The 13,434-nt window shown below is 49.8% G+C and overlaps 1 protein-coding gene across 1 annotated transcript; it reads right to left on the reverse strand.

The window, feature by feature from the left end:
* Positions 1-388: 388 nt before the first annotated feature.
* LOC137144412 (pancreatic secretory trypsin inhibitor-like) lies at positions 389-6,492 on the reverse strand. The gene is made up of 4 exons (XM_067534714.1): positions 6,438-6,492; positions 5,051-5,091; positions 4,312-4,421; positions 389-434 (listed from the first exon to the last, which is right to left on the reverse strand). Exons 1-4 carry the CDS (start codon positions 6,490-6,492, stop codon positions 389-391), a joined length of 252 nt encoding a protein of 83 aa, XP_067390815.1.
* Between the last annotated feature and the right edge of the window lie 6,942 nt (positions 6,493-13,434).

Consider the following 13,434-nt stretch of genomic DNA (forward strand, 5'->3'; position numbering starts at 1 on the left):
GGTAAAGTGTTTGGGCCTGATCCCGATCTTAGATACACCCGCGTGAAATCAGGGGGGAATATTTGGGATTTTTGCTGGTGTCAGTGAGATCAGAATCGGCCCTTTTGAATGTTAGGCTGGTTATTTCTTCCGCAGTGAGTGGGAGGCTCCTCCAGTAGTTTTGCTCACACCTCGTTAGATTTCACCAGCGCCCCAAACCAAAGGTCACACTTACGCCTTTTAATTGGGAAAAAACCAGGGCAAGTGACTGCAATGCGTTCCGATTTATTGCATGTTTAAGCAAAGCGGTGGAGCCTCAGCCACGTGTGTCTTCATCAGCAATTTTCACACACCCACTTCTGTTCTGCTCTGTCCGGATTTGAGCAGAGGCAGAAAGTGTGTGAGGCACTCAGCATTTTCCTGCTTTCTTGATGCGAACATTAGTTTTCCTTTTCCTGAAAAGACAGGTTAAACATATCGAGGGCAGCTTCAAATCCCCTGGTCGGGGGAGACGCTCAGACTCCAGGGAGAAATATCAGGTGGAAAATAACAATTAAAACGTCATTTTAAAATTACACACAGTCACGGGCTGATCCCATGTATTCTTAGCAGGCAGTTCAGGGGGTTACTGGGGACATGGGTTAATTAATTCCTGTAAACCTCAGAGCTAATACTTTCTGACATCTCTTGTCAGAATAAATTACTTCGTTGTTGCAAAGCAGACATCAGACACCTGCTGGCAATCAAGAACCTGCAACTCCTGCCTCGCTAAAGACGGGCCTTCTTACGGTTTTCTTTGCAGGGGATTTCACATGCAAACACATACTACTTTGTCTCCTTCACATTTGAATGATACTTCATGACTATTCTAATATCACAAGCAGGGAAAATGCAAATAGGCACATGTGAAAATATAACAGCTTTGCTTTGTGGTGGGCCCAATGGACTCCACATTGGTTCTGTTTTCTCTTGAAATATTAATGTTTGTCACTTTGGGAAACCAAACCCGTTTTCCAGGTGCACCTAGACATGCCAGAAAACAAAACCAAACCCCAACGCCCCAAGCAGTTGTGTGTTGCTATGAATATTTTGCAGCTCAATAACAGTGACACAATGGCATGACACCGGTGTGACACCGGCACAAGTGAGAATCGAATCAGGCCCTTTACCAGTAACTATTCCACTAACCAGTTCCACACCCTCAGCTATTCCTTAAAGAGATCTCATTTCTGGCCTTCAGTGCTCCGCTATGCCATTGCTGGACCCACTGTCCCACGTTCAGCTCTGCCAGTGCTCCTCAATCCTGATGTGCAGCCCCCTTGCTCTGCCAGCCCGGGACTTTCCCCTTCACTCACAGAGCTTTGCCAGTGCCCCTCAATCCCGCCTCTCAGCAACCTCCACTATTTCCTGCAAACTGTGTGAAGTTAGAGAGACCAAGGACATGGTTCTTATCTTTCCCCGAAGGCTGATAAGGAGGCAGTTTGCATTGGTCTAGACCCCCAGCCCTGACACACCGTGAGAGGGAAACCACACGGAGTTTGTTTGAACGTCTAATCTTGTAGCTCAGACACTAAAAGGGGATTGGGAAAGTTGTTTTCCCCCTTTTTTTTTTATAGACAAAGCCAGCCTATCTTCAGTGTTCCCTGCCGGCCGCTCAGATTAATGGGACTCTGAAAAAACTGCTACAGCGCACCGGGTGCTGGAGCAATGTGTGTAGTGGGGGTGCTGAGAACCCTGGATCCAAAGTGTAAACCCTGTATAGAATGGAAACCACTTCAAGCCAGGGGCTGCGGCAGCTCCCCTAGTTCCAGCAGCGATGTATGGCACCCTCACTGCAAAAAGTAGGCCAGTGTCATTCTGGTCCCCATCAGCTTCAACAGCTTCCCTGAATCCAGTTCCTTCCATCAGGGACCCTCCCACCTTTCCTCTCCAGCCCCTGTCCCCTACTGCCCTGCCTGCTTGCCGTGAGCCTCCTCCCAAGCCCCCTGAAGTCAGTGGAAGATTCATTCATTTCAGTGGCCTTTGGATCAGGCTGTGTTCTTCTGACCACAGCGCCCCCTTTTCCGCAGGGAGGGGGAATTGGTTCTTGCGCTCCCCATGTCTCCTCACTCCTCCTTCCTTTGCTCCTGACCCCCCACGTCACTGTCCTCTCTTTGAATCTCACTTGAAAACCTTCCTCCTCGCTTTACTCTGGAACAGGCTCTGGACCAAGCCCTTGATATGGATCCAGGACGCTCTACAACCCCCGTGTCATATCACTTAGCAGTCACCTGAGGCCTGGGACCTACGGAAGTGGAGATGGGTGTTGTCTTTAGGAAATGCTGTGCTATAAAAAACCCTCTGACATCTAGACAGATGGAGCAGGGACAGCGGGTCACCGTAGCTGCTTACAGAGTCTCAGAGGGATGTGGCAGGGGCCCCAGGACGGCTGGGTCTCTGGTCCTGATGCCATAGCTAAGATTCTATCCACTGGGACATTTTTTAATCTACTTTTTACTCCTGTCCCCTTAGAAGCCCTTCCTCTTTGGCCTTAGAATGTAAGGACAAGCTGAAGCAGTCACTGGCTCACCTAGGTCTTTTCCATCTCACTTTTCTATGGGACAAATTCTGCCCGCATTTGCTCCAGTGGAAATTTGGAGGAACTCTGCTGGACGCAGAAGCTGGGCCCAGGAGTCCCTTCTTGCTGAATCCCAGAAGTTACAGCTGGAGCTCTTTTTCGAGATGCCAACGACCTTGGCCTATGTAATACGGGTTCTCATATGTCTTGTGAGCTCATCGCTGGGCTCAGTTTCCATTCAGTTAATGTCATGTACATTACAAGAACTGTCTCGCACAGGCCCATACCACGGGAGGACCGCAGGCAGCTCCCATCAAGTAAATCTTATTTTCTTTGCAGCAAATGTCTTGGAACCTCTTGGCATCTCCCACTCCACACACCTGACCCACCCACATGCCTTAAGAATGAGCCCCAGAGCCCACCTCACTCAAACCAGTGGAAGCCTGGCTGGTGACTTGGATCAGGCCTCAATACACCATGTGCACCTGCTCAGCGTACGTGCAATACGCCTCAGGCGGCGCGTGACCAGGATTCGTCACTGAATTTGGTCTGCTGGCTGGATCATTACTTCCCCGGCTTGCGCTGGGTACCAGTGGCGTACCGTGGGTCTCTGGCACCTGGGGGCCAATGCTTGCATTGGCAACTCCCCCCTTCTCGCGGGGGTGGGTGGGGGGGAGAGGGCCTTGTGCTGCTGGGGGGGGAGGTGTGGCCCAGGGATGCACACTGCTAGGAGGGGAGATACACGTCCAGGAGTGGACTGCTGGTGGGGGGGGACACACATCTGGGAGAGGCAAGACAGCTGCAGAGGCCACGCTGATTGGCGGAGGGAATGGACAGGGGCGCACTGCTTGAGGGGGGGCGCTAGGAGGGGTGCGCTCCTTGGGGGAGACAGATGATTGGGGGTGCACTGCTGGGGGGGAACAGATGTCGGGGGGGGGTGCACTGCTTGCGGGGGCGCGGCCAAGGAGCAGACAGCAGGGGCGCGGCGCTGCCCTAACCCGGTCTTGTGTCGGCCGAGCCTGGACTCGCTCCCAGCACGGGCAGGTCGGGCCCCCATCTCTCTGCGGGTCCGGCCCATGGTCCCTGGCCCCAAGCAGCGTGTCAGCCGCCCCCCACTCCCGGCCTTGCCCCTCCCCCCACCCCTCTCCCACGTGGGCCTAGTGTCCTGGCCAGGAGCTGCACCTGCCCCAGGCAATGCAGCAGCCGCCACCCTCACCTGGCCCCACCCCCTCTCACATGGGCCCAGCCGGCGCCCCCGTCCAGTCCGACACCCGGGGGCATGGCCCCCTCCCCCTCCCTCGGTACGCCACTGCTGGGTACTGGTGGGGTGTGAGACGTGAATGCAGGCCCATGCCCCCGCTGTGGGCACCAGTTTCACTGGTCCAATATTGTCTGTGTACTCCCCCCTCAGTCTGTCTGTCTCTTGTCTGAGACTTAGACTGAAAGTTCTTTGGGACAAGGATGGTCTTATCCTCTCCTTATCCTGTGTTTGTACAGCACCTAGCGCAATGTGGTCCTGGTCAAACACGGTGATTCCTAGGGGCTATGATAATATTACAGCTAACAGTAATAATGGTGAAGATTGCTCTCGTGTTACTCTAGGGCAGTGGAATAGAGCATCAGCAGGGAAGAGGTGAATGGCAATTATTTATCCTTGAAAATAGCACCAAGTCAAAAATCATAAAGGTGACTTAAAGCAGAGTTCAGCTGCAGAGAGCCCATGTGAAAACAGCAGTCTTTGAAATATTTGTACTCGAAAGAGTCCAGATACTCACAGGTTCTCAGCGCACAATATACACTTGTTGGGGTATGTCAAGTTGTCGGTGCCACAGACAGGATCCAAGATCTTTGGGCAGCCCGGAAGAGCATAACCGCTGCAATCCAGCTGGACGAGTAAAGGGAAATATGAATACACCTTTCAGTCACACACGGCATCGCTGAAAAGAGATTCACGTTGGAGGTGATCTTTGCGGTTGGTGGGGACTGGGGAGCCACAGAAATTAAAATCCAGTGGTCCTGCAGGAGGACTGATGGAAGCTGTATCATACGCTCAGTTTCTTCTGCACTTACACCTTTGTGAGCAGTTCTGGCTTGCTAAGAGCTCTCCCTCCAGAATTCAGCAGCACCGTGGGCAATTGGCTCTGTGCAGGGTCATTTGATCTTTCATGCTAACACTTGTGTTCTTAGCTTGGCATTTAAGATGACTGATCAGCTTTTATCTAACACCTTTCAGCAGAGATCTCAGTGCACTTTGCAATGGGAGATCAGCATCACTATTCTCATTAGGGAAACTGAAGCAGAGAAGTGGGGAAGTGACTTGCCCAAGGTCACCCAGCGGGTCAGTAGCAGAGCTGAGGTTAGGCCCCAGGTCTCCTGACTCCCACTCCAGTGCACCACCCACTGGGCAATGTTGCCTCCTCCCTTTTATCAGTGTTGGCTTTCCAGTGCATTGGTAAAGTAAACAGTCGCGCCAAAGACAGGCATGCAGTTAATTTGTACAAAAGGAGTCGTTACCTCTTTGCCTTCGTCAGACGCACCATCAGCTTTGGCATTGCCTAAGACACATGGGGTGGGGAAGGAAGAAGGGAACTCCTTGGATTAAATGGGCTGCTGGCTTCTCCCAGTCTGCTCCTTGCACAGGCTCAAGAGAAACTCTCCCGCTGCTTCCAGGCTTTCCCAGCCCATCCCGTGAGCAGGACCCCGTTCGACTTTCTGCTCCCCTTCCATGCGACTGTCCTTAACCAGCCTCTTCCCCCCTCAGCGTCCTTCCTCCGTGAGCTCACTCCCGTTCCTGCTTTGCCAGCCTGCGGAGCCACCCGCACCCCGCTTGGTCACCCGACAGAAAACCCACCACGTCCGCAGCAGGGTCCTGCCAGGAACCCAACCCAGCGAGACACTGACGTGCCCTGCACTTCGCTCAAGCTGCACCTTGTGCTGCTGCGGAAGAAAGGGACCTTTCATTGTCCACACTCAGTTATTCTGGGGTTAGTGGGCCATGGCCACACAGTGCGGTTTGCGAGCCTGATTCTGCTCTCACCGGCACGGGCGGCATGGCTGATCTCCCTGGGGTCACGGAGCGGCAAGTGAGAGCAGAATCAGGCCCCGTGCTGGCGAATCGCTGACGGTCTCGGAAGCAGGCCAGGAGGGAGCTCCCCACGCGGCTGCAAAAAGAGACCGCTCAGCACTAAGTGCCGGATCCTCCACTGGCGTAAATCCACAGTGGCTTCATCCGAGCCATGTCCACTGACGCCAGCCGAGGACTGGGCCCTGAGTTCCCCGCTGACTGCGACTGAGCCAAGATTTCCCTTGGAGCCGTTGCATTCTGAAATCAGGTCGATCAGCGGGAGAAACAAGGAAAGCCCCCGTGATTCAGGGCCCCACGCAGGGGTTACGGACCCATAGAGAGCAGTGCGTGCTCCGGGAGCGTAACGCATGTGCCCTATGGAGCGCTCCGTTAGCTGGAGGCTGGGAAACGCCAGCGGCTTAAGCATCAGTTTTGTTAAGAAGGGCTGGACTTTCGCCTCTGTGGCTACACGGACTCCCTCTGCTCAGTCACTGTAATTCAGTGCAGCATTGCCCCACTCAGCTGGAGCCATCACTCTGCCCCAGGAATGACCGGCTGCCGGGATCTCTATTTCCCATCTCCCTCTAGCTCTGAACACAGAGCATGAGCCTGCAGCCACCTGTGTCCTTCTGCAAGCAGGTGTCAAGGCTCCAGGGGAAGCTCTTTGCTGCACGCCCAGCGTTAATCACATCCCTGGGAACGGCGCACGGTTCTCGCCCGGAGCTGAGGTAGGTCCCCCCCCAGCCAGGTGGCTGCTTTCCCAGCCTTGCCTGTCGGCGTGTCGGCAAGTGGAGCAGCAGCAGGGAAAAGGGGCTCTGACTGCCCCATCGCACTCACCTGAGCAGCAGCAAAGTGCCACGCCAAGGAGCGGGACGAGGCCAGTGACCTTCATGTTCAGAGTCTGCCTGTCTGCAGGAGACAAGCGTTCAAGAAGCCCAGGTGGGGAGTTTTATACCTCCCAGCTCAGGGCTCTGCACACTGGATGGCGTCACCGCCCAGGCCGCCCACTGACTCTAGGGGACTCGGCACAAGCCCAGTTTGGGACGACAACAACCCTTGTGCCAGGTGGACTCTGAGCCGGGGCTGGATCAGGGCAAAGAGCCGACCAAAGCCAATGGGGTAACAGCTCAGCTCGCAGGCGGCGGCCACGGGTGGGGGACAGCGGCATCCTCTCACATGCGGTGAGCTGTGAATGAAAGGGCAAGCGTAGAACCCCGTGGCGTTAGCATTAGCCATCTCTAGGAGCTTTATTTCACTGGCTAGAGCCAACACACACATTTAGGGATTGCCACTGTTGATAACTGGTCCTGCAGTTGTGCCGAGGAGCCCAAGCTGCGGACCAGACCCTCCCTTGTGCTAGGTGCTGTACAAACACAGACCAAAAAGCCCCCAAGAGCTTCCCACCTGAGTCAGACCTGGAGATAATCCTTTGGGGTTTCAAAGCAAGGAGCCGCTCCCGCAATGCATGGCTTCGTGCCCAGGAATAGTCTCGAAGGACTCATCTGAGTGAATTACGGGTGTAAAGTGACACACTTGTGTAACAGTCTGGAGGATCAAGGCCCAACTAACCGTGAGAGCAGATTGAAAGCCCCTGCGATAGACCACGGCTCTGACCTCGGGTGGCAGTTCTGTGTTCCCTCCTCCGAGAAGAGGTGACCCCGAACGTAAACAGTTGTGTTGTAAGAGAAGGAATTTCGATATCCCTCCTCCTCCGTCATGCTCTTGGAGAGGCTGGCTGGAGGAGGGTTTTTTTAATGCCTTTACAAATATTGTAACAGAGGCTGATAGACAAGGCAAACGTCAGCCCTGAGCCCAGAGTTGGCTAGCTACATCGCACTATGTATAGTGTTTCTGCACCCAGACACCCTCTCTCTCTTTTCCACTCCTGGCGCCGTCATATTTCATCCTACAGCTCGTCAGAACAAAGCCGGAACAATTGTGATGAGGCTCAAAACCAACTCGCTACCTGCTCAACACTCGCACATATCACCTGTACGATTGATAAGGAAGTAATTAAAACAAGGAAAGTAAGGGCCAAATCCAATCCTGGTGTAAACCCCCGGCTTTGGTGGAGTCTTAGCAGGGATAGGTCTGGCCCATTGTGTTTATCTGACACATGAAGACTCTGCACAAACCATGCATAAAAGAAACTCCTGGGAACCCTTCCCCTCTCACTGCCTGCACGCCGGTTCCATGCTCAGAGTCAGCAAAAGGTGCTTGGCTATGAAGGCAGGCCGATCAATATGCAAAGCGCGGTTTGCCGAGGAAGTTGGCAAAAACGTCTCCTCCCCTTTGATCAACACCTCGCCCAGGGATCTTGTCTGCTCAGGGCGGCGTCACGAAAGGACATAAAACCCTGCTGCCCAGTGAAAGTACGCCAGGGCTGACCTAGGCCCTGTCTGGCTGGGGATAGAGGGTCAAATTCTGCTTCCAGGCCCTGTAGTTGCTTTGGCAGCTGAAACTGCCCCACTGTGTCTGAGGCCCTGTCGATGGTGGTGGTGGTGGCTGGAGATTCCCCCGTGGATAATGTGGATGCTGGAGGTGGTTAGCAGGGGGCTTATGGAGATGGGGGCAAACTCTGCTCCTGCCCACGGGGACAGCACAGAATCGACATGCCCCACGAGTGCCCCTTCAGTCCCATTCCTTCCACCTTAGAGCTATGTAGTGCATAAGCCTTGTGCTGGCCCCTGGCCGGCGTCAGTTTCACCCTGGGTCAGTGTTAAAATCTCCATGCAAATACACTTTGTTAACTGCGATCTCAGGGTGCTCCGGTGCATCTTCTATGAACGGAGTCACTGGACATCAAAGATATCGCCAGCGAGGGCACCATTTATGTTTGCAGCACCCTCCCTCCCCACATCCAGGGACACTCCCCCACTCCTCACCTCCACAGCCCTCTGCCCTGGGCTGCCCACCTGCCCTCATCCCCAGAAACACAGCCCTCTCAGCATGCCTATGTCACACCCCAATTCAGCTGCAACCTCAGATTGCTTAACCAGATGAACAGACTTTTGAAATAGAAGCTGGTATCTGGAAAAGGCAGCAGCAGCTTGCCGAGGTTGTTGCTGAGGTTTTGTGTATGAATGTGCTGGGGAGGGGATGGGTGTGTGGGTGGTTCGAATCACATGAATATTTTCAGCACACGTTTTCTAGTGCTCTACTGTTCACTAGCTCCAGGGACAGCCCTGCCAGTAAACTCATTTCCTAGACTACCAGCACAGAGGAAACACACAAGGAATTAAATCTCTTTGAAAATTCAGATAATATTGGTGAAAGATTTGCCGTGATATTTGCCCAGCTCTTGGCATAATGCAACGTTTCATGGTAACATGCTGCACGTCTGCCCTCTTCACACAAGGGGGCACCGTAAAATCACACTGAGTGAATCGCATTTTTCTACAATTCTTCATAGAGTCATAGATTCCAAGGCCAGAGGGGCCCATTGTGACTCCCCCAGTCTGCCCCCCTGTATAACACAGACCAGAGAACTGCCCCCAAAGAATTCCCTTTGAACTCAGGCAGGTCTTGTAAAGAAGTTACACAGTGGCCGAATGGGGTGATAAGTTCTTCATGTTGTGAAACTGGGAGGATATTGCTTGTGCGTCTCCACAGGGTCTGTCCTGAGTCTGGTACGATTCAGTGTTTTCATTCATGACTTGGATAATGTCGTGGAGAGTATGCAGACGTCACCAAGCTGAGAGGGGTTGCGAGCACTTTGGGAACAGGAATAGAATTCAAAAGGACCGTTGCATATTGGAGAACTAGTCTGAAATAGCAAGATGAAATACAATAAAGACAAGTGCAAAGTACTTCACTTAGGAAGGAAGAATCAAACACAGAGCTAGAGTGGTGAAGCACTGGAATGGGTTACCTAGGGAGGTGGTGGAATCTCCATCCTTAGGTGTTTAAGGCCCAGCTTGACAAAGCCCTGGCTGGGATGATTTAATTGGAGCTGGTCCTTCTTTGAGCAGGGGGTTGGACTAGATACCTCCTGGGATCCCTTCCAACCCTAATCTTTTATGATTCTATGAAAATGGGGAATAAGTGGATAGGTGGCAGTACTGCTGAAAAAGATCTGGGGGTTTCGGGTGGATCACAAATTGAATATGAGCCACCAATATGATGCAGTTGTGCAAAAGGTTAATATCATTCTGGGGTGTATTAACAGGAATGTCGTACACTCTACTTGGCACTGGTGGGGCCTCAGCTGGAGTATTGTGTCCAGTTTTGGTTGCCACACTTTAAGAAAGATGTGGACAAACTGGAGAGAGTCCAGAGGAAAGCAAGAAAAAAAAAAAAAGATGAAAGGATTAGAAAACCTGGTCTATGAGGGAAGGTTAAAAAAACTAGGTAAGTTTAGTCTTGAGAAAAGAAGACTGAAGTGAGCAGACCTGATAACAGTCTTCAAATCTATTTAGGGCTAGTATAAAAAGGAGGGTGATCAATTGCTCTCTATGTCCACTGAAGATGGGACAAGAAGTAATGGGTTTATTCTGCAGCAGAGGAGATGTAGGTTAGATATTGAGAAAAACTTTCTAACTATAAGGATAGCTAAGCTTTGTAATAGGCTTCCAAGAGAAGTTGTGGAATCCCCATCATAAGAGTGGCCATACTGGATCAAACCAATGGTCCATCTAGCCCACTATCCTGTCTTCCAACCGTAGCCAGTGCCAGGTGCTTCAGAAGGAAGGAACAGAACAGGTAATCCGTCCCTTGTCACATATTCCCAGCTTCTGGCAAACAGAGGCTAGGGACACATCAGAACATGGTTTTGCATCCCTGTCCATCCTGGCTAATAGTCATGGATGGACCTATCTTCCATGAATTTATCTAGTTCTTTTTTGAACCCCCATTTTAGTATTGGCCTTTCAAAACATCCTCTGGCAAGGAGTTCCACAGGTTGACTGTGTGTTGTGTGAAAAAATACCTCATTTTGTTCATTTTAAACCTCCTGCCTATTAATTTCATTTGGTGACCCCTAGTTTTTGTGTTATGAGAACATGTAAATAAAACATCCTTATTCACTTTCTCCACAGCAGTCATGACTTTCTAGACCTCTATCATATCCCCCCTTAGTCATCTCTTTTCCAAGCTGAAAAGTCCCAGTCTTTTAATCTCTCCTCATGTGGAAGCTGTTCCATACCCCTACCTAATCAGTTTTGTTGCCTTTACTGTACCTTTTCCAATTCCAATATATCTTTTTTGAAATGGGGTGACCATATCTGCATGCAGTATTCAAGATGTGGGTGTACCGTGGATTTATAAAGAGGCAGTATGATATCTTTTGTCTTCTTATCTATCCCTTTCCTAATGATTCCCAACACTCAGTTAGCTCTTTTGACTGCTACTACACATTGAGTGGATGTTTGCAGAGAACTATCCACACTGACTCCAAGATCTCTTTCTTGAGTGGTAACCGTTAATTTAGACCCTATCATTTTATATGTATAGCTGGGATGATGTTTTCCAATGTGCATTACTTTGCATTTATCCACATTGAATTTCATCTGCCATTTTATTGACCAGGCACCAGTTTTGTGAGATCCCTTTGTAACTCTTCGCAGTCTGCTTTGGACTTAACTGTCTTGAGTAGTTTTGTATCATCTGCCCATATTGACACCTCACTGTTTACCCCTTTTCCAGATCATTTCTGAATATGTTGAACAGAACTGGTCCCATTACAGACCCCTGGGGAAACCACTGTTTACCTCTATCCATTCTGAAAACTGACCATTTATTCCTCTGCTTTGTTTCCTGTCTTTTAACCAGTTACTGATCCAGGAGAGGACCTTCCCTCTTATCCCATGACAGCTTACTTTGCTTAAGAGCCTTTGGTGAAGGACCTTGTCAAAGGCTTTCTGAAAATACAAGTACACTATATCCACTGGATCGCCCATGGCCACATGCTTGTTGACCCCTCAAAGAACTCTAGTACATTGGTGAGGTCTGATTTCTCTTTACAAAACCATATTGACTCTTCCCAACAAATCGTGTTCATCTGTGTGTGTGATAATGCTGTTCTTTATTAAAGTTTCAACCAATTTGCCTGGTACTGAAGTTAGGCTTACCGGCTAATTGCCAGGATCGCCTTGGGAGCATTTAAAAATGTGTGTCACATTAACTATCCTCCAGTCATCTGGTACAGAGGCTGATTTAAACGATAAGTTACATACCACAGTTAGTAGTTCTGCAATTTCACATTTGAGTTCTTTCAGAACTCTTGGGTAAATACCAACTGGTCCTGGTGACTTATTGCTGTTTAATTTATCAATTTGTTCCAAAACCTCCTCTAACGACACCTCAATCTGGGATAGCTCGTCAGATTTGTCATCTAAAAAGAATGGCTCAGGTCTGGGAATCTCCCTCACGTCCTCAGCTGTGAAGACCGATGCGAAGAATTCATTTAGTTTCTCTGCAATGGCCTTGTCTTCCCTGAGTGCTCCTTTAGCATCCTGATTGTCCAGTGGCTCCACTGTTTGTTTAGCAGCTTCCTGCTTCTGATGTACTTACACATTTTGTTGCTGTTATTTTTTTAATCCTTGGCTAGTTGTTTTTCAAATTCTTTTTGACCGCCCTAATTATATTTTTACACTTCACTTGCCAGAGTTTCTGCTCCTTTCTATTTTCTTCAATAGGATTTAACTTCCACTTTTTCAAGGATGCCTCAGCCTCTAATTGCTTCTTTTACTTTGTTGGTTAGCCACGGTGGCACTTTTTTTTTTGGGCCTCTTACTATGTTTTTTAATTTGGGATATGCGTTTAAATTGAGCCTCTGTTATGATTTCTTTAAAAAGTTTCCATGCAGGTTGCAGGGATTTCGTTTTTGGCACTGTACCTTTTAATTTCTGTTTAACTAACTTCCTCATTTTTGTATAGTTCCCCTTCCTGAAAATAAATGCTATTGTGCTGGGCTGCTTGCTTTGGTGTTCCTCTCCCGCCCCAGGGATGTTAAATTTTATTATGTTATGGTCACTCTTACCAAGCGGTTCAGCTATATTCACCTCTTGGAGAAGACCCTGTGGGCCACTTACGACTAAATCAGGAATTGCCTCTCCTCTTATGAGTTCCAGGACTAGTTGCTCCAAGAAGCAGTATCTCTGCATCCCGTCCTGAGGTGACATGTACCCAGTTAATACAGGGAGAGTTGAAATCCTCCATTATTATTGAGTTTTTTATTTGTATAGCCTCTCTAATCTCCCGGAGCATTTCACAGTCACTATCACCGTCCTGGTCAGGTGGTCGGTAGTACATCCCTACTGCTCTATTCTGATTATTCCAGCATGGAATTACTAGCCAGAGAGATTCTATGGCACAGTTTGGTTCATTGAAGATTTTTACTTCATTTGACTCTGCTTTTTTTCACGTATAGTGCCACTCCCACACCAGGGCGACCTGTTCTGTCCTTCCGATATATTTTGTACCCTGGTATTACTGTGTCCCATTGATTATCCTCATTCCACCAAGTTTCGGTGATGCCTATTCTATCAATATCCTCACTAAATACGAGGCACTCAAGTTCACCCATCTTAGTATTTAGACTTCTAGCATTTGTATATAAGCACTTAACAAAATGGTCACTTTGTAGCTGTCTGCCATTATGTGATGTAATCGAGTGGGGCTCTTTCATTTGACTGTTTCTCATCAGGTCTTACCTGGATTTTATCACCTTCCACTCTCTTCTCCTTACTAGGATGTAGAGAATCTCCATTAATAAAGGCTCCCTATGGGAGGTCTTTGCCTGAAACTAGTGCTCCTCTGCACCTGTCGGCTTTCCCCCAGCCCTTAGTTTAAAAACTGCACTATGACCTTTATGTGCCAGCAACCTGGTTTGATT

The sequence above is a fragment of the Emydura macquarii genome, unplaced genomic scaffold (assembly GCF_026122565.2).
Source record: "Emydura macquarii macquarii isolate MOO-44397 ecotype Brisbane River unplaced genomic scaffold, CSIRO-AGI_Emac_v2 contig_378, whole genome shotgun sequence".
Lineage (NCBI taxonomy): Eukaryota > Metazoa > Chordata > Testudines > Chelidae > Emydura > Emydura macquarii.